The sequence below is a fragment of the Echeneis naucrates genome, chromosome 13, assembly GCF_900963305.1.
Source record: "Echeneis naucrates chromosome 13, fEcheNa1.1, whole genome shotgun sequence".
NCBI classification, from domain to species: Eukaryota; Metazoa; Chordata; class Actinopteri; order Carangiformes; family Echeneidae; genus Echeneis; species Echeneis naucrates.
Window position 1 is genome coordinate 1,498,334 of NC_042523.1, and position 20,568 is coordinate 1,518,901.

At 41.8% G+C, this 20,568-nt stretch overlaps 2 protein-coding genes across 5 annotated transcripts in view; one reads left to right on the forward strand and one right to left on the reverse strand.

Annotated features, from left to right (window-relative positions):
* The window catches only part of lrch3 (leucine-rich repeats and calponin homology (CH) domain containing 3), a 28,864-nt gene extending 25,777 nt beyond the window's left edge, over positions 1–3,087 (reverse strand). Inside the window, exon 1 of the mRNA XM_029517468.1 lies at positions 2,771–3,087. Within this exon, the coding sequence (XP_029373328.1) occupies positions 2,771–3,026 (256 nt within the window). The 5' untranslated portion in view covers positions 3,027–3,087. The remainder of the gene's footprint in view (positions 1–2,770) is intronic.
* Positions 3,088–4,507: 1,420 nt separating this feature from the next.
* Positions 4,508–15,224, forward strand: abcf3 (ATP-binding cassette, sub-family F (GCN20), member 3). 4 transcript variants are annotated; one of them, XM_029517471.1, is made up of 21 exons: positions 4,508–5,225; positions 6,643–6,790; positions 7,066–7,143; positions 7,240–7,294; positions 8,078–8,175; positions 8,354–8,476; positions 8,644–8,910; positions 9,134–9,214; positions 9,558–9,617; positions 9,699–9,755; positions 9,839–9,861; positions 10,257–10,312; positions 10,419–10,619; positions 10,698–10,774; positions 10,855–10,899; positions 13,142–13,274; positions 13,488–13,576; positions 14,241–14,332; positions 14,526–14,658; positions 14,735–14,822; positions 15,066–15,224. In XM_029517471.1, exons 1-21 carry the CDS (start codon positions 5,153–5,155, stop codon positions 15,222–15,224), a joined length of 2,136 nt encoding a protein of 711 aa, XP_029373331.1. In that variant the 5' UTR covers positions 4,508–5,152. The 4 variants fall into 4 exon arrangements, with proteins under 4 accessions (XP_029373331.1, XP_029373332.1, XP_029373330.1 ...); XM_029517472.1 differs by having other exon boundaries at positions 7,066–7,137; positions 7,234–7,294; XM_029517470.1 differs by having other exon boundaries at positions 4,509–5,225; positions 7,066–7,142; positions 7,248–7,294.
* Positions 15,225–20,568: the final 5,344 nt, after the last annotated feature.

A 20,568-nucleotide genomic window follows, 5' to 3' on the forward strand; every position in this document is an offset into this window, starting at 1 on the left:
TGAACTGCACTGATGCCCACTGAGCTGAATCCTGGGCCGCAGCACCACACAATTCTGGACCAGTTTTCAGGATCATTGTGTCTACAGGTCTTCTTTGCAGCTCAGTTAGCACATTAAACACGCTTTACAGTTTCAGCCTGACGGTGACTGGGACAAACTTACTAGACAGAAACTACAGTCAACAGTGAGATGCCTCTCTGAACCCCTATCCACACCACACGTCTCAGTGACCTCATCTGACAGGTCTTCAAACTTATGAGGAATCACCTAATGGAGCACTGCCTGAACAGATGTTACTATAAACCAGGAAGTCCTTCATGTCCTGTTTGTCTGCTTAAGGAATATAGCTGCTGTGGTATGAGTTGTGTTGTTTTTAACCAGAGAGAGAAGGGGGGAGAGAGAGAGAGAGAGAGAGAGAGAGAGAGAGAACCTTTTGTGAACAAATTAACTGTCCACTGGAAAGTAACATTACGGTCACATCTGTGTAGTTATTGGATATAGTTCTTTGAAAAAGTCAAACAGGCTGAGACTGCATCCCCAGCAGAGCTGAACAATTATTCAAAATACTATCAAAATCACATGGACCAGTGAAATATTCAATGGCAAGAGCCTCAGTTCTTTGGTGAAGGTAAAATGCATCTAGACAATAAGAGACACATCCCACTACAGATCATACTTTCCAAATGTCAGGGTACTTGTTTGATACAAGACAAAAAATTTACATCATCATCACATTTGTTTCAGTGACAATGAAGCATAATCATAATCCAAATTCATACCACCAACACACTTTGATGTTTTGCACATTACCTACGAATCTGTGATCTGTCTAATCATTCGGCAGTAGACAGTGTTGCCCTGAAGACATTCATATTCACATGGCTGTAAAGAAATATAGCCAAATGCACTCTTCATATGTAGCTATGCAATTGCACAGATTTGAGTAATTGGTGTTACGTTTGGCAACAGTTTTGTTCTGCCGCAATCCTTTTTAATAAGCTGTTCAGGTTGAGGTGTTTGCACATAAGTCATCAAGCTAATACATTCCAAATTAATGTGGATTAATGTATGCTGGCTCTGATTTATTTCTATTTAGATTATCAAGTTGCTGTCATCATTTTAAATTATTTACTTTTCAGCTTTACAGCACATCTTTCAGTGAAATCACAATATCTATCTAAACAGACCCCTTCATTTACATCACATTTCAGATCAAACACTAGAGGAATTCACCTAGACATCTCTGACCTGTTCAACTCAAATGCCGTCTACCAACATTCACTCAAGTAAGCACTGACTTGTTTGAGAGTAGTAATGTGTACCCTGGTAGTGATTTACCAATACCACTATTTCCTCTATGGTTGGTGCAAGTAACACACCTATAACCACCAAAGAAGTAGAAAATGATATTGTAAACAGAACAGAAGAACTCAATCCTTTCCATTATGAGAGAGCTTGTTACTAAGGGGGAGGTACTGCAAAAATGTCAACCTGGCAGTTATTTTAAACACTTCAGTGAATTCACAGAACAATTGCTGTATCATCAAATATACCATATAATATAAACTTACATTCAACATCATGAATCCATATTGCTGAGCATAATTCTAGCATCACCAACCCAGCATGAACACAGGGATGCCACTGAGCTGAACTTAGAACTGAGCTTAGCCAGAAAATAACATCTCCATTTTAATTACGATATTTATGACAGTATTGAAAATAATTCACAACACTTTATTAACAACAGCCAAAGATAAATTGCGTTCAGTAAATTTTAACTTCTTACTAGACAGTACAGTCCATACACCTTCTGTCTGTCTTCGGCTTGCCTATCTATCTGACTGTCTACCTATCTCGGTTCATATCTATCTGATGGTCTACCTAGAAGTGGCACTATCTAGCTATTTGTCATAAACATTGAACGGTGACGGCGCAGCAGAGAATGAAATGACTTGTCTCCACTCCACCCTGTCCTGCAGTCCCCTGCCATGTTCGTTTCTCCGCGTTTGCAGTCAGTCTGGTGGGCGGACAAGACTTTCATTCACCCCCACCTCATCAACTAATTAAAGACGAACTGATTAGAATCGAGTTCTTGCTGACGTCAGAAACTCGGGGTTAGATTTTATTGACCAAGTGGCCCGAAACAGGTGAGGACACAGCAGCAAATCCTGATACTCCGTCGTCTTCACCTGTCAGACTACAATCACACCTGGAGCAGGGACAGTGTGCTAGCTGCTACCAACAGTAACCCCGTTTAGATTAACCTTACAGGTGGAACGGTGGTCATCCAGACCCCGGCATCTCCACCTCAATTTAATACAGGGTAATGTGCGCAGTCACAGTCACTACATACTTTACCTTATGTCTGACACTTCAAAAGACCTGTTTCATTTAATCGCGCTAACTCGCTGGGGTTAGCCAATATTATCTCAGGCTTTCACTAATGAACTGATCAGGTTATGCTGGATTATTTGATTTTGCAAGTGTTAAAAAGTCATGTTTAGGATATGCGCTGGTAGGCTTGTGTTTCGGATCCCAGCAGCGTTTCCCCCAGCAGAAATCTCGACAAGGGAACTTTTCAAGTGGTATTTGCCATAACACCGGCCCTGACTGTTTTCCCGTTCCGTCCTCTCCGGAGCCTTCAGGATGGAATTTTATTTTCTTCGCAATTAAGTACATACAGCTGTCTCTACTTTACTTTTATTACTCCGACATAAATACCCCATGCCTCGTGCTCAGGAGTCTACGACCTCGGCAGCTCACTTACCGGCCCTGGTGGTGTCCGTCAGGTCATGGTTGGCGGCGCTCCGGGGGAACTCCTTCAACTTCCTGCCGCTGAGGTTCAGACACCCGGTGGCCGAAGCTTCGTCCAGCGCCCGGTCGAGAGAACGGTTCCAGGGTGCCGGCCCCACTGATCCCAGTCCATTATTATTCCCAACTAAAACATTGCCAGCGCCGCCAGCCCCCACCGTGAAGCTGAGTCCAGTGTTGTCCGCAGAGCCCAACAACACCGAGGCCGCCATTACACACTCTGGCTGTTAGCTCTACGTGCTAATGGCTAACTCTCCCACCCTAAACACAGGCCGGAGCATGCGCAGAGCGACGCCCAGAGAAGGGGCAACCGGACAACAGATGATCGGTTCTTAAATATGGACGGTTAGTACTGCATAGTACTGCTAATACTGCTAAAAACCACTGATTGTACTGCTAATGAAAAATTTATTAGTGTTAATAATGCATTATACTGGTAAAGCTGCATATTGTAGGTGGGTACTGGGTAAGGATGACAGGAAAGTATAAAACGTTTTTAAACACGAGAAACATTTAACTTTAACTTGATAGATCTGCAAGGCCCTATGTTATGTTAAAACTTTAATTAACACAACTGATGATAAGTTGATTCATAATCGTGAAAAACTAACCGAGATACAGGTTTGTCAAGAATAAGAGTGGCAATATTATTTTCTAATCCTAACCCAAGGCACTTCAACCTTCACCAGGCAAAAATAAAAGAAAGGAGGTAGATATGGAAAGGGGGGAAAAAATCAATTAACTAATAACTATAAAACGTACTTTTAAAAAAAATGAGCAGGAAACAATATTAAAGATTTGTCGAAGTGCAATCTCAAAGAGACTTGTATAAAGACATAAAACAATCATTTAACTTGATTAATGTGCAAGGGCCAAATGTTATGTTAAAACTTTAACACAATTGAAGCATTGATTCACAATCGCGAAAAAACAAGTAAACCGAGATAAGAAATAAATCAGTAAATTAATAAGTCTAAAAATTATTTTATTGAAACATAAGCAGGAAAATTCTGTCGTGGTACAATCTCAAGAATGACTTATCGTATTTATGGCAATAAGGCGCGCTTAAAATCCTTACATTTTCTCAAATCAGCAGTGCATCTTATGTATGAATTCTTGTTGTGCTTACTGACCTCCAACCAATTTTATGCGGTACACTGAGCTCAAAAATCAGTCAAAATGTTTTAGATCGACTTTGGTAAGCCAAGAAGCTGCTCCGCTTGATGGATTGTCGAAGCATTCCCAGCTGACACGGGAACGTTGTATTACCGTTGGTCCTTGGTTGGACATGGGTTGCAACATCAGATAATTTATGTAGTGCTGGCAAGCAACCATCATCATCATCATCCAACGTTTAGTCAATGTTACCTGTTACTATAATTAGGCGTCAAGCCAACGTGAGGTTTTTAACGTAAACCCAATTTTCAAATCCATATCAGGAATTTAATGGATTTGTGGAAGACGAATTATTTAAAACGTGAGTGTATTTCTCACAACTAAACAATATTCTGAGTTACTGTGAATGAGTTGAATAAAGTTCAACTTACCTGACTATTTTGTTTCGCTTTATATGTTGTAGCGTCCGCCAGTACGTGTCGGAAGGACGCGAAAAGCGTTAAGCAGTTTATTACTGCATGTGATAGGTTGACTGTCGGTCGTCAAACCAACAAACTCTGCAGCATTCCTGACTACACTAAACATGTGTTCTCCTTCCAGCCTGCTCTCCCACGCACGTGCGCGCTGACAAACTTCTTGCACTCGTACCCCGCCCCTACCTGTGCCACACCCACAGAACCGACACTTCCACAGAACATCTGAACAATAACACCACACAAGAACATTACTGCAAGATCGTACAATATGTTTTATCATTTATTCCCATTGACGTTACAATATTAAAAGAATAGCATCGTTAACAAAAATCTTCCGGTGACAAAAAAAAATCTAGTGAAGAGCGCCTCACAACCCGGTGCGCCTTATTTATGAAAATAGACCCGTTCATTGATCTTGCGCCTTACGGTCCGCAAAATACGGTATATAAAGTCATAGAATAAACCGGAATGTATAACTAACTTATTTAATTAAACGGAGTCATCAAAATGTTTATGGTGTTACTGAAAAGGCTGCCAAAAGCCCCAAAGAATGGATGACAAGCTTTCGGTTACTAACACGATGCTCTTCACTAGATTATTTGTCAACGGAAGATTTTCGTTAATGCTGCTATTCTTTTAATATTGTAACATCACGTCAGTGGGAATAAAAACAGCTTCTCCCAGCATTCCCTGCGGTGTCGCATTTCGACGCTTGCGCATCGCGACTCAGCCCAGGGCCGGGTATCATGGCGACCTACGTGGACATTTTGAAGAGCGAATTTCCTGAGATTGACGCGGAGCTTTTCGATTATATCACAGGTGAGACATCGGGGACGGAGCCGGCACGCCGCCGCTCAATCGGCACAGGTTTCATTTCATTCCGCCAGCCAACCGAGAGACGCTGCTCTTTAGCCGTACAGTTAATGAGATATCCCGTCTCTGGTTAGCCGGCACTCAGGGCAGCACAGCGTGGGCCGGTTAGCTCTGCCTAGAACTTATGGCCCAATTTGACTATAGCAGACACCCAACAGTGATCTACAGAAAACAGTTCAGAAGACAGATGACAAACAGATACATAATGTTGACTTATGTAAACCTGTTGAGCAGCGGCTGATAAAGATGAACTACCGTGAATGTGTCACTGCAGTTGACAGTCTGCAAAAGAGAAAAACCGCAAACCACGTTTGACCGAGTGAGTCACGTGAACAAGCTGAATTTGCTGTAGTCGCCAGATCACGTGATAAGCTTCAAGCGCCAGTGTCACAGACTGACCCAGAGTCAGGAACCGAAGGATTTGTTAGGCCTGAATGAGCTATTCTGTGGTTAGGCAGGACGTCAGGGAACTGGACTGGGGCTTAAAAAGCCTGACTACTACTACTTTATTTAAAAAAAAAAAAAAAAAAAAAAAAAAATTAACGACAGCTCAGAGGTCCATAGACACTACTATGACTAGTTTCTGAAGCTGGATAAATCCCGTCAGTGGGCTGGACATTGATTCTGTTCAGAGTGGTGACAGGGAGATGTTTCTATTGGGGGACTCAAACTTAAACATAAGACAACATCCTCTTGCACTGAGAACGTTGTGCACACTTTAGCTGTATACCAAATTTGACCTCTTTTTCCTGTGGTAGACCTCACAGGTGATATCTGATGCCCGATCATGTGACCTATGTAGATACTGGCGTTGCTCAGACACCTGTTTTTAGTGACACCCTGATGAAGGCCTGACATGGCTGAAACCGGTCATCCTTGTTTAAAAATTTTTAGATTTACCCCATTGTTCTAAATAAAACATGTTTATACATTATTCCTTGGAGGTGAGTGCCTTAAGTGACATTGCCTGACCTAAGTGAACATCTTGTTCTCTCTAGTTATTGATGAAATGTAACATCTTTCAAGTTAAATGAGCAGGAACATCTTGTAGAGAGCTCAGTCTGTCTCGCTCCCAAATTTTCTAGATCTCTAAATTCCACACACATTAAGATCTTTTGTGGTCAATCCTAATTGGGACTGTTTACTGGACAGAGTCCACTACATGTAGTGGACTATCTTAAAGGACCAGTATGGAGGTTTCAGATGATCTGTCAACAGAAATGAATCTGAAATAATAGCTTATTTCCCTCTCACTGAGCTCACTTTTTTTTTTGTTTTTCTACAGGATCCTAGCGCAGACAAACCAAATATTTGAAGTAGAGAGGAAGTCTTTCTGTATCTGATGAATGTTTGTGTGCTTCAGGTGTTCTTGAGAGCGGTGGTGCCGATTTTGAGGATGGAGACGAGGTTTATGATGCCATCGGTGGGGTCCTGCAGGAAGTGTCTGCTGATAGTAAAAATGAAGATGACGTCAGAGAAATCTGTCTCCAGATGTTTAACACACTTAAACTGTAAGAAAGGAGAAATGAGAAGCAGCAGTAATTCTGCTAAAGTTCCCACAGAAACTGTTGTGAGTCTGTAAGTCTCACATGTAGCTCTGAAACATCAACAGTGCGATGCACAGTTTTGTGTCAGTGATATATCCATTAGCTGATTAATGTCATTTTTGATTTGGTGGCAGCTTTTAATATAAGCTGCTAAACTGAAATAATTAGAAGACAAAAATTAGCCTTCTGAGAAATTGTCACAGATCGTGTGTGTGTGTGTGTGTCTGTGTGTCTGTCAGGAACAACCATCATGGCTCTCAGAAGCAAGTGTTGTTGGATGCCCCAGTTCAGCTCAGTCAAATATCTGCAGACACTGGTATGTAACATGGACCACATGCTGAGTGTGTCTGCACATACATGTTCAGCACTGCTGCTGGAGGGGCAATGTCAACCTGGGTAATTTTGTCCTCAATTTCAGCAGCCAACGATGTTCAGGGCATCTGGATGATGAAACGACCTCAGAATACAGTGAGTCCTTAGCAGCTGTACAGCTGCAGCAATGGATTATTTTAGTAATCTATTAGTCTATGAATTATTTTCTTTGATTCGATTAAACGTTCATTTGAAAAACCAAAAAAATATGTCAAACACATTTCTGTAAATGACAAAGAACTTGGCCTTTATTACAGAACCAGCTAAAACAAGTAAAAGGATATGTAAAAATATCTAAATAGAAATGAGTATAACAGTATGCAAGTGTGTGTGTATATATGAAATATAATATACAATAAACAATTCAAATGATATCTACAAACTATTTTCACTGCAATCTTCAAAAACCTTTTATACAACATACTAAGTTACTCACAACTTCGGTGATAAACAAGCTCTGCTTTTTTGTTCTTGTCTCTTCTGAGTTTTGCTCCTTGTTGTTTGTGACGATCCTGGTGTCATGTGCGTCATACGCGTCAGTGAGAAACAACAGTGTTCGGTGGCAGCAAAATTAAGGAAACAAAGCTTTGATTCAGGAAAATTGTCATTGAAAAAAAATTGAGTTGATTAATTGATTTAATGGTTTCAGCTCTAATCAGATGTAGCAATGACTGAACTTCGTCAGGTTCCTAGTTGTTTTCACATGAAACTGTTGAAAATAAGAGAAACTGGAAAAAATGGAACAGGCACAATGCACACACAACCTGAACATACTTCCTTTTTTTTTTTTTGTGGTTTTTTTCTTTTCCTTTCTTAGCATCCCTGTAATAACACTCTGCTGTGATGTCACTGAACACATAATTTTGTCTCTGTCTTCAGACAGTGGATCCCAAGAAGCTGGAAAAGGCTGAAGCGAAACTGAAGGCGAAACATGAACGAAGGAACGAAAAGGACTCTCAGAAAGCTACAACTCCACTGTCAGTCCACACCTCTCCTTCCATCTTTCCCTCTTTTAACCTGTCATCATCCAATCAGCCCTGCTCACACCCATCATCACCTGTCCTTATTTGTCCACACCTGGGCTTACCTACTGACTTATCTTCATCTGTACTCAGCCATCCTTACCATGGCATCTCTTTGTCTGTTGTCCCTCAGAGTCCTGGAGGAAGCGTCAGCCAGCCAGGCCAGCAGTAAGAAGGACAACCGAGTTGACCAATCAGGGAAGAACCGCAGTTACGACATTCGCATCGAGAACTTTGATGTTTCGTTCGGAGAAAGGTGAGTCGAGGGGGGGCTCTAGCCTGTGATGGTTCTGGCAACAGAGGAGGCAGGTTTGACCATGAATGAACTATTCCCCTGCCATGAGCTAATTTTGATAATGTTGAAGAAATAGTCATTGAACTTATTTTCTCTTCTTTAAGATATGTATATATTTTCGATGTCAGATGTTTGTTGCAGGGAGCAGAGCTCTCCTTGGCATCAGGGCGGAGGTATGGTTTGATTGGTCGTAATGGTCTAGGGAAGACAACACTACTAAAGATGCTGGCAAGTCGTAACCTTCGTGTACCAGCCCACATCTCCATCCTGCACGTGGAGCAGGAAGTGGCAGGGGATGAAACGGCGGCACTGCAGAGTGTCTTAGAGAGCGACTCGCTGAGGGAGGAGCTGCTGGGTGAAGAGAAGAGGCTGAATGCTCGCATCGCCACGGGAACGTAAGAGTTGCAGCAGCAGAATCAGTCGTGTAGCTGATACTGTAGGAGTCACTGAAGGATTTGAATTGGTTTGGCGTAGAAGCTGTTACTTACACATGTATTATAGGTGATCAGATGGAAAGTACACTTGACATCCAGACGCTGACAGTCTGGAGGAAGACTCTTCATCCAGTTAATTGACAGCTCTTTGCTCAGGTGTTGTTTTTGTCTGTCCTTATTTCAGTGCTGACGGGTTAGAGAGCATTCGACTGTCAGAGATCTATGGCAAACTGGAGGAGATCGAAGCGGACAAAGCTCCGGCCCGGTAAGGATTGGCACCCACGTCAGCACAGCACACTGGTCCAGGAAAAACAGAGACAACTACTGAACACTGAGTTTAGTTACACTCCCCCCCCCCCCATTTACTGTCACTCTTCAAACTGTCCTATCCAATTTAAGTAGAAAGGCCAAAAAAATGTTTAACAGTTAGTGTGCTGTCTGGATCAGTATTTCTCAGACACTGGTTCCAGACCCTGTGGGGCTGTAGAGAGGCGCAGCACAAGAGAACTGATGTTAATTCAGTCTACTTCTTAAATCCAAAACTTATTATCTGGTTAAAAATGCTTGTCATGAGGTGGTCTTTATTGACATTTGTTTCATTCAATCAGAGCATCTGTCATCCTGGCTGGTCTTGGTTTTTCTCCCAGAATGCAACAACAGGCCACCAAGTGAGTCACCTGTCTCTGACACACAAATTTTCACTTGGTTGTGAGGAAGCAGCTCCTCAGCAGCATGTTTATTTGTCATAGGGAGTTTTCAGGAGGTTGGAGGATGAGACTGGCATTGGCAAGAGCCCTGTTTGCAAGGTGAGTTCTGATCTTCATGTGGCAGCAGTTCTCAGCGATATCTGTCATGTGGCCAGTTAATGACTGACTGTTTGGCTTTTCAGGCCAGACCTGCTACTGCTGGACGGTGAGTTAAAAAAAAAAAAAAAAAAAACTGTAGAGGGAGAAAAAGAGAAGGAACACAAGGAAATGGATATGGAGTACAAGACAGTCTGCAAAGGGGGGAAAAAATAGGAGTATCAGGATGAGTACTGGGATGAGGATAAAGACTATGAAGAGAATCAGTATCAGGAGGGTGGTGAGTACTGGCAGGAGGATAAGGAGGAGTGGAAGAATGAGATTAAATAATGCAAGTATTAAAACTATAAGTAGGAGCAAAATTAGGATTGAGAGTAGCAGAAATTACATAATGTATTCATCCCCATAGGGAAATTTGCAGTTTCTGCATTGATTGTAGCACTGTGGTGGAAATTATTGTAGCATTAGTCATATTTTGACCTATTGGTCCTGTGTCTGTTCCAGAGCCAACCAACATGTTGGATGTCAGAGCCATACTGTGGTTGGAGAACTACTTGCAGGTATGAACTGTCACTTATTTTATGATTAGCATTCCTCATTCAAAACAGTGTAATTGTTAGCCATGAGCTAACCGCTAACAAAGAACTGCTTTACTTACTCCTACAGACATGGCAGTCCACCATCTTGGTTGTCTCTCATGACAGAAATTTCCTGAATGCCGTGGTTACGGACATCATCCACCTGCACTCCCAGAGGCTTGACAGTTATCGTGGCAACTATGAAAACTTTATTAAAACCAAAGAAGACAGACTAAAGAACCAGCAGAGAGAGTATGAGGCCCAGCTGCAGTACAGACAACACATACAGGTATTACTTCTAAAGGAGTACAGAAAATGCATACGTGGACGTCACCTATTTTCCCATAACGCACTGCTTGTGTTTCAGGTTTTTATCGACAGGTTTAGGTACAATGCCAACAGAGCAGCTCAGGTCCAGAGCAAACTGAAGCTGCTGGAGAGACTGTAAGTCCTGATCCTGGATCTGTGAGAAATGAATGAATCCTTTGAACCTGACATGAATCATGACTCTGTTTCATCCTCAGACCTGAGCTGAAGCCCATTGAGAAAGAAACTGAGGTCACTTTAAGGTCAGAGAAAAACCTTTGTATTGGTTCAGACTGTTTAACCTGTACAGGTTTGTTAGTTTGTCTCAGTCTGTGTATACAACATGAAGTAGATGGTGTCTGTGCATGGTGTGATACTGGGTGGCAGCGGTAAAGGTTGGGCCCCCAGACATCAAACAGGCTCATCTGGTCTGTCTACTGAGCAGCTCAGTCTTTACTGATTCACCACAGGTGGATGTAAACATTGCTCAGGTGCTAGCTCTCAAACACATGGATGTAAGGCTCTACCCAACTCATGATTTGTCAGTCAAATCAGACTTTGATGTCAAATGAGAAGTTTCAACAATTAGTTCCTTTTTTTTCTTTCCTCTTTTTTTTTTTCCCCCTCCCCTTTTAACCTGCCATTCAGAAAATCCATTAGTATTAGTTTCAGTGATGATTTTGACATTATGACACAAGAGTTTATTCAGTCATCTTCTACTGTTTTTCTGTTTGCGGGTCACAGGGGGAGCTGGAGCCAATCCTATCACACATTGCATGAGGGCAGGGTACATTCTGCCACAGACATTTTATAGAGTAACCAATTAGCCCAAACATGATATCTTTGGATGGTGGGAGGAAACCAGAGCACCTGGAGGAAACCCACGCAGGCCCAGGGAGCTCATGCAAACTCTGAACAGAAAGCCCCCAGGCCACACTGAACCCACAAAATTCTTGTTGTGGGACAGGAGCACTAACCACTATGCCGCCATGCTGCCCACACAAGATTTTAAGTACAACTTATTTGAGTTGCTGACAAAAAGTGTTGGGCTACCCTATGGGTTTAATAGAATAATGAGATAGGCAGCACACATTTTTCTGTTACAGCCAAGCTTTTTTATAGCCAGACCAGCAAGCCTTGCTAGAATATAAAATATATATGATTGCCCTTTATATTCTATATCTATCTATATCTATATATCTATAGATAGATATATAGATATAGAGAGAGATAGAGATAGAGATAGAGATAGAGATATATATATATATATATAGCTAGCTTTTATCCTAATTGTAATGCACACTGACTGACAAAAGGGAGGGGGAAAAAACACTGCTCTCAGTACACTCACGGGTCTCATAAATGAATTCAACCATTCACTTTCAGGCCCTACACGACAAACCTCTGCTTGTCTGAAGTTTAAAGTCTTGCTGTGTTTACAACAAAAGGTTAACAAGAAAAGATCCAAGCTCTCTCTATTCTGCTGAAATACACTATCATCTGTACAACTGCTGAGGAGGATGAGGATTGTAGTGATTACCAGGGGCTGGACCATGAATTATATTGATGTAGGTCTCCACCCCCCACGAAAAACAACCCTGACCCTGGAGGCCTGATGTTATTTAGAACTCTGACAGTGAGCTGTGGCGATCTGGACCAAGACTTTAGCAGCAGATCTTCAGTTGTGAGGCAGAGCCTATATGGTTCTGGACCTCTGACTTTGTCCAACTCATCCAACAGATGTTGGGCTGGATTGAGATCTGGGGGATTTAGAGCCAACTCGACACCATGAACTGCTTGGTTTTGCTCAAACCTCCTGAACTGTTGCTGCAGTGAGGCAGGCATTATCCTGTTGAAAGAGACCACAGACATTAGAAAATAACATTTCAATGAACCTTAACTTGGTCTGGAGCAGATTTAGGTGAAACTAGCATCCGCCTGACTAAAGCACCCAAGGCATGATGCTCTGTGTGTTCTGACACATTTTTTATCAGAAGCAGAATGAAACTTCTTCAACAGTAACCATTTCCTTTGGCTCAGACCAGATGTTTCCAGCTTTCAGTCCCCATGACCGTGTTGTCCAATGGTCTTCCTTCGTTGGACCATTATTGGTACGTCCTGACCCCTGCAGACCAGGAATGAAGTTAAATCTAATTTATTTATATAGCACCAAATCATAAGAATTACATATAGAGCAAACTTAAAATAACTTTATAAAAGGTTATTAGAAGAGACCCAACAAATCTTTCTTGAGAAAGCACTTGGTACAAGTAGGAGGGAAAAACTTCCTTTTAAAATGCAGAATATCCCACAGACCTTCAGTGTTGGTGATGCTCTGACTCAGTTGTCTACACATAAGTTTGTGCCTTGTTGAAGTGGCACTTGACCATTTATCTTGGTCAGCTTCACCTCTTCAGAGCAGCTGGATGATCCTGTGACCACTGTTGGTTCACTGGTTTCTGTTTCAATGGTGATGTTTGATTGACATGCTGTGTCTTCTTGCAGGTTTCCAGACAACTTTGAGAAGTTGTCTCCTCCCATCCTCCAGTTAGACGAGGTAGAGTTTTACTACAGTCCAGAGCAGCGGCTTTTCTCTGGACTCAACTTGTCGGCGGACCTTGAGTCCCGAATCTGTATCGTACGTGAACCATAAAATCAACCAATCATTGTCTGTACAACTATTCAAGGGACGTTTTCATTTGAAGTTTCTCCTCAATACAAGTCAAATCTCAAGGAACCAGGGTGATCACATCTTTTAACAAATCATTTAATGGCCTGGGCGTTTGAAAACAAATCACACTGATCAATAACAGTGTGTTAACTATTTAATGTTTAACGTTTTTCCTGTCAGGTTGGTGAAAATGGTGCTGGTAAAACCACTGTCCTTAAACTGTTGATGGGTGAATTGATGCCGGTCAGCGGTGTCAGACAAGCTCACAGGTGAGATACTAACCGAATAGCGCAAAACTCCAGAATATCTTTACCTGCGACGATAAAACTACTGCAGGACCCTGGTCAAAGACCTCTCAGAGGAACCATTTACTGTCCATTTAGTGCAATTTTACCAGGAACCTTTTTTTTTTTTTTTTTTTGGGTCCTAAACTGGAAACTATCTTTAAGGAATGTTTATAACTTACTTAGAGGTTACATTTACAGAGGTGTTTATGTGCTACTAGCAGAGGCCCACTCACACGGCTAGAGGGAACTCTTTAAATTTCACTTGCATAAAACTATTCATGAACCGTTCTGGGAGTCTTTCACTGTCCAAATTTTCCAGCTTGCCTTCTCCTCTGCCTTCCCAAACACTCAGTCTCCACAAGAAGTATAGCTAACTTAAAGTTTTTATGACCAGGAAGTACTTCTACACAATAAGGAAAAGACTGTACATCATTACTTAGGACCATTTTTGAAACTGTTTACAGGGAACATGGTCTAATTATAGTAGACTTGTTTGAAGGAAACAATTTAAATAATGTGTATGCAAACTGTTTATGAAAAAATGTTTGTCCAATAAAGAATTGTTTGGGAACTACAGGGAACAGTCTTAACAGCAGCCATTTACCCGACTGAAGTCTTGTTGCTGATTGTTTTCATGTTTCACCAGGAATTTGAAGATTGGATACTTCAGTCAGCATCATGTGGATCAGCTGGACCTAAATGTCTGTTCTGTGGAGTTACTGCTCAATAGGTTCCCTGGTAACTATGGCAACAGTTGGTCAATAGTAACATACAACGTAAACGAACAGTCACTAACATTATCTCTAACAAACAGTTGTTTACTACAATAATAGTCAATGCTACAGTTATAAACTAGATGTACACCAGCCAACTACAACAGTAACTAACTTCAGCCAGGTTAAGATGTTATTGGTTTGTTGTGTATATCCAGGTCGGTCAGAGGAAGAGTATCGCCACCAGCTGGGAGGTTACGGTATAACCGGGGAGTTGGCCACAAGGCCAGTGGCCAGTCTGTCCGGAGGACAGAAAAGCCGAGTTGCATTTGCTCAGATGACCATGCCATGGTAAAGAGACAGTTCAGGGATCAGCTGTTAGTATCTGATGACAATGAGGATGATGATGATGTCTCTTGTTCCTCAGTCCAAACTTTTACATCTTGGACGAGCCAACCAACCACTTGGACATGGAAACCATAGAAGCACTAGCGAAAGCTCTCAACAAGTTCAGAGTGAGTCTGAATGTTGTTTTGGATGTTTGACCTTCACTGTCTCACTCAGTGATACATTGATAGCTGTTTCCGCATGTGATGTCATTGTAACGCAACTTTAAATCCAAAAAGTTTCCCAATTCCAATTTTCATATGGTTTAGGACAATTGATTGTGTAAAAAGTGTTAACAGCAGACCCACATTGTTGTCTTCATTGTTTCATTCAATAGGTGTGTCTCAGGTATGTGATGTAATGTTTTTCAGGGTGGGGTCATCTTGGTATCACATGACGAGCGTCTGATCCGGTTGGTGTGTAAGGAACTGTGGGTGTGTGAAGGCGGGAAAGTTCGACGTATTGATGGGGGCTTCGACGAGTATCGAGACATCCTGCATGAGCAGTTCAGAAAGGAGGGTTACCTGTGAGGCTCCACCCACTGCTAACTGACCATGCTGACCACTAGTAATGTAACCACCCCCTGTTGCCTTCCATAATAATACCTGACCCAACAGTTAATCCACCATCAGAGTTGGTCATAGGCATTTTCTGAATTGTCCTCATCTCCTGCTTCAGGTGATGCTCCATCGTACACTGACCCCCCCCCCTTTTATTATTATTATTATTATTATTATTATTATTATTATTATTATTATTATTATTATTATTCACCAGATGAGGTCACAGTGAACTCTGGAGGAGTTGTCATCAAAGACCATTTGGAGATTATTTAAACTGAAACATGTCTGTCACATTCTTGTCGTATTACACCTGGTTTAGTTTTGTATGGACTAAACGGAGGTTTGAGGGTTTTATCAGTTTTAAAGGTATTGACAGTCAAATATTATATTTACATTCAGAGACAGAAACTCAATAAAATCCATCAGATCATTTGTTCAGCTTCTTATTCAAGCCTTCACTCACACCTGTCTTTGTCATGTTGCACTGAGACAACTCCAACAGCCTTTGATTCAAAACTAAAGATGAAAGATTCCCTTAGAATATGAACAACTGTACAAGTTTCATAATGAACAATGAACTTTGACCTGAACTGAAGTTTTGTTTAATGTTTTAAGGTTCAAGATGGCTTTACATTGGGTGACAGCCAAAAGGCTAAATGCCAAATCAATCATGCAAAAATAAAATTTGCATACTTTTCCTCCCTGGATTTAAAAATTCTCATCAAACTTGCAACGTGTTTTTTTTTTTTTGAAAAATTATTGTGGCTACAGCAACACAGGCAAAAGAATGTAATATGTATATGTAAAAGGAGGCAGCACAGCGGCATAGTGGTTAGCATTGTTGCCCCACGATCAGAAGGTTGCTGAGCCGGTTCCTGGGCCTTTCTGTGCAAAGTTTACATGTTGTCCCTGTTCCTGTGTGGGTTTCCTCTGGTTACTCTGGTTTCCTCCCACAGTCCAAAAAAAAAAAAAAAATTATGTTTAGGTTACTTGGTGACTCTCAATCATACCTACGGGTGTGATTGTGAGTGGTTCGTCCGTCTGTATTTGTGTTGGCCTTGCAATGGACTGGCAACCTGTCCATGGTGTACCCTGCCCTCGCCCAATGTGTACCCTTCCTAGCACCCATAGACCCACATCGTGAGGAGTCAACCATATCAATATCTTTAAATCATGAAACAACTTCTTTCCTTTGCCCTTTTTTTTTTTTTTTTTTTTTTTAAGTTCTTGCAAAAACAGTAAATACTCAAAGATCCATCATCTCCAAATGAGGACACAAATGTAATGAATTCGTTACTTCTCCTTCACAAAGCGCTCTCCTTTCAAAAAGTCCCGGTGGGAGAATCGTTGTTTGGTGTCAATGCCCTCAAGGTGGTTGGGGTCCTCTGACAGTCTTGGGATGGGACAGTTTGCTAACAGCACGGAATCCGATGTGCTCCCAGGCAGTGTAGCTTAGCTGAGGCCATGTCACCTGCGAGTGCCTTTTTGTGAGAAGGCTCTTTCAATGTGGCCATAATTTAAAGCGTGTAAGGCTTCTTATAGTTCTTTTTCAGCTGCCTAGCAAGTGCCATTGTCTCATGTGAAACTTGAACTCGTCAACAGATGATCCTTTGCACTGATGCATGAATCACTGAGACTATTTTACTTCCAGTTGCATGGTCTTACTTACCCTGTGAGTGAGCACTATTTGTATTGACAAAAATTAGTTTGTCTAAAATAAATTTTGCTTTACTGTAACTCGTCCTTTACAACTTTACCTCCAGTGGAAAAGCAGTTACGCACAACACAACAAAATATCCAGCGACAGATTGTCTTTCTTTGAGGATCATAGTTTAATGCTCAAAGAATGCAAGCAAATAAGTTTCAATTACCTTGCATGAAGTTTCCTAAAGGTGCATTTGTGATGCTGCAGTCAGTAACAGTGAGACTGCTTGACCTGTGCCTCACTGAGGTCACCTACAGATAAAAGACCAAGCCCCACGCTCACCATCCCCCTAAGGTGTTGGGGGCAGGTATAATGGATACAGTTTGTAAACAGATTAACCTCAATACACCTCCTACACTACTCCCTTCCATTTCATGATGCCACACCCTCACCATCTGTGAGCCTGTACTTTCTCCTTATAACTGAACATATTTTCTGCATCTATGACCAGGCTTCTGTACACTGGGTGGGAAGTGGGAGGAGCATGGGCCCCAGACCTGACTCTGGGTCTTGCTGATAGTTTCATGCATATTAAGGGAATCCCCGCATGCATGTCTGGCTTCACTTACTAGCTCATGCTGTGTCACATCCCACATCCCAATCAGCCAAAAATAGGCTGAGCAGTTCTCTCAAACTGTCACAATCTATAATGTCTACACTCAGTTTCTCTGTTGGGACACCCTCTCTTATTAGGCTCCCATCTCTCCAAGGATCTACACACAAAATCACCAGACTCCCATAATCCTGAGGGGTGAGTCACGAAAAGCATAGCAACCATCACTCAAATCATATACTAACTGCACCACCTGCTTCCCTTCCCTTGTTCATCCTGCTGCATCTGTCTTTCCTTAGTTTCATCCTAGATTCACTGTGGTGTAGCACTGCTGTCCCTGTTTCATAAAGGCCATTTCCAGCTTTACCAGTACATGAATTTGGACTTGCAAATATCGGCAGTTGTGGGCTGCAGGTTTTAGGGCTTGGTTTTCAAGTGTAGTTGCTTATTTGGGCTTGCTTTGCTCCCAGTATGAACTTCCAGATACTCTTCCAGCTCTCCTCAATAACACGAAAGAACATTGGTTTCTAGGATCTGTCCACTAGACAAAATCACGGTCAGTTCCTTAATCCCAGGGTTACCGTATTTTCCGCACTATAAGGCGCACCGCATTATAAGGCGCTACAGTAGAGGCTGGGATTACGTTACGTTACGTTACGTTACGTTATGCGTTAATGTCCATATTCACAATATGACCAACCTTGTTCAACTGTAAACACACAAAAGAAACACGTAAAGCTCACTTTATCAGTTCATTCCTCATCTACCAATCCCTCGAATTCTTCTTCTTCAGTGTCCGAATTGAACAGCTGGGCGAATGCGGCATCCAACACGCCCGGCTCCGTCTCATCAAAGTCGTCATTAATCGAGTCAGTGTCGCTGTTGTTGTCTGGCAGTTCAGTGACAATTCCTGCCTTCCTGAAAGCTCGGACCACAGTTGAGACTGATATATCAGCCCAGGCATTTACGATCCACTGGCAGATATATATATGGATCAATATTGATATTGATAAGGCGCACCGGATTATATGGATGAAGATGGGTGGTTAGATGGACTCATTTCCTTTGCCAGACAAACGTAACGTCCTGATTTAATCTGAGTGTGTCTATATAATGTGTGTGTGCGTGCATGTAGTGGCCTCGGTGGGCGTATTAACTTGTTTATTTTTATTTTTTAATGTGTAAAGCATTTTTAGTAACATTGTTCTTTGTATGAAAAGCACTGTATAAATAAAGTTTGTTTCATTGATTGAGTGAATAATTTTCTTCAACCGGAATTCGGACTCACGAGTTCGATTCTGAATCTGAGCAGGTTTCCACGAGAGTCTACAGCGTGTTCTGTGTGGGGGACTGGGCCTCCATGAGCTGGTGAATGACAGCTCATAGCGGGGGGAGAAAACAAACCAGAGCTGCTGCTTTTTGCACAGGGCTAATATAGTGATTAACTTAAGTTTCTGTAGTCACAATCGCACAATAGTGACCTGTTGTCTGGTCTCTTTGCAGTTAGTTAACAGTGAAAGGGATGAGTTACTCGTCCAGTTACTGGACGAGTTTTCAACAATTCGTTCAGGAATCACACATCATTCTGCTCTAAAGAGGTAGGGGCCTCTGGAGGATACACCCCTGTAGACCCCGAAGGCAGCACCCTCACAAGGATGCAAACCTTGAATTGGGACACAGCTAATGTGTCATCATGTTTCCGTTTTGTGCAAAGCACTTGCAAGTGTGCATTTGGCAGTGGATCATAATGAGGCAAAAGTTCTTGTGTGCCAAAGAAATTACCACTTTGGCTATCATGTGACCCCCTGCAAGCTGGAAACGGATAAGCTGCTGAAGATGAATAAATAAATGAATGCCCATAACTGTAATACTGTCTACTCAATGCTTTCAACTGTCCAGCATCCAGTACACACTGACATACTATATTTTTGTCTCATAATGATCATTATGTGGAAAAATAAACAGTGTCTCAATTTCTGTCCTTAAAAAATATTTCATTTTCTTTTGTTTATAATAGTAAAAAGAGTGAGCAAGAGAGATAAATTCCTACATACTCCCTGATACTAACTGGCATGTCATTAACATAATGCTGCTCACCTTGTTCATTGGGACGGGGAGGGGTATCGGGAGCTTGGCTGCCCCTAAATCATTCAACATTAGCAACTTAAGAGGAGATGTTGAGTAAATTCTGAAAAGCTGATTTGATATGATTTAATGTCATTTTATGACTCTCTACTTACCAGTAATGGAATTGGATAAAATGCACTTCATCAAAAAATGCAATGGAAATGGTGTACTTGAACTGTCAGATTAACAAATCTGATCTAGAAATTGAAATACTGAGGCACAAGGTAGGTGGAATTTTGTTAATTATGTGAACAATATCAAAAATCAAACTGTTGCTTGTTACTTCTAGGAAATAAAGAAATCTGAATAAAATGACTATAATTTGTCTTTTTTGACAGCGTTGGGTGTTGGTGGAGGTGATGGTGGCTCAATGTGTGCAGTCATTCCAGCATATAATGGCTCTGCTTCTCCATCCTGCATCTGCAAGCTGGATTTGGTCTTTATTGGGCTCTTGTATTTGTTGAGCAGGGTGGTGCTCCCCTCTAATAGTGGTAATACTATGAAGCACAACACATGGTATAACAATGTCATAGGCCCTCTCAGGGGTCTCTCTGAGGTGACATAGGAACTGGTAAAGGACTTTCAGCAGGCCTACAGTCATCTCCAACCAGGCTCTCATTCTGCAAAAGGCCACATTAAAGTGCTGTTTGGGTTTGGCCCAGGGTCATGGGTCAGCAGAGTGGACTGGCAAGGGTACAACCTGCTCCTCAGCAGAACGTCATCAAAATCTCCTTTAAGTTATTAACATTTATTTATAAGACCTTTTCTAATAACACAGTGCTTTACAGAGTCATTTAACGCGATTGTATACTGCAGACACACGAGTGTATTTAAAGAGGGAGATAAGTGAGTGATATTGTCCAAAGCTTTAGGCTGCTGACCCTTTCCAGTCTGCTGCACAGACCAGGACAATTTGTCTCCATATT

Coding starts and splice junctions, on each gene's coding strand:
- abcf3 (XM_029517471.1), top strand. CDS start 5,153: ATGGCGACCTACGTGGACATTTTGAAGAGCGAATTTCCTGAGATTGAC. Junction 9,215..9,557: donor GCGGACAAAGCTCCGGCCCG/GTAAGGATTGGC, acceptor TCATTCAATCAG/AGCATCTGTCATCCTGGCTG. Junction 13,577..14,240: donor GGTGTCAGACAAGCTCACAG/GTGAGATACTAA, acceptor ATGTTTCACCAG/GAATTTGAAGATTGGATACT.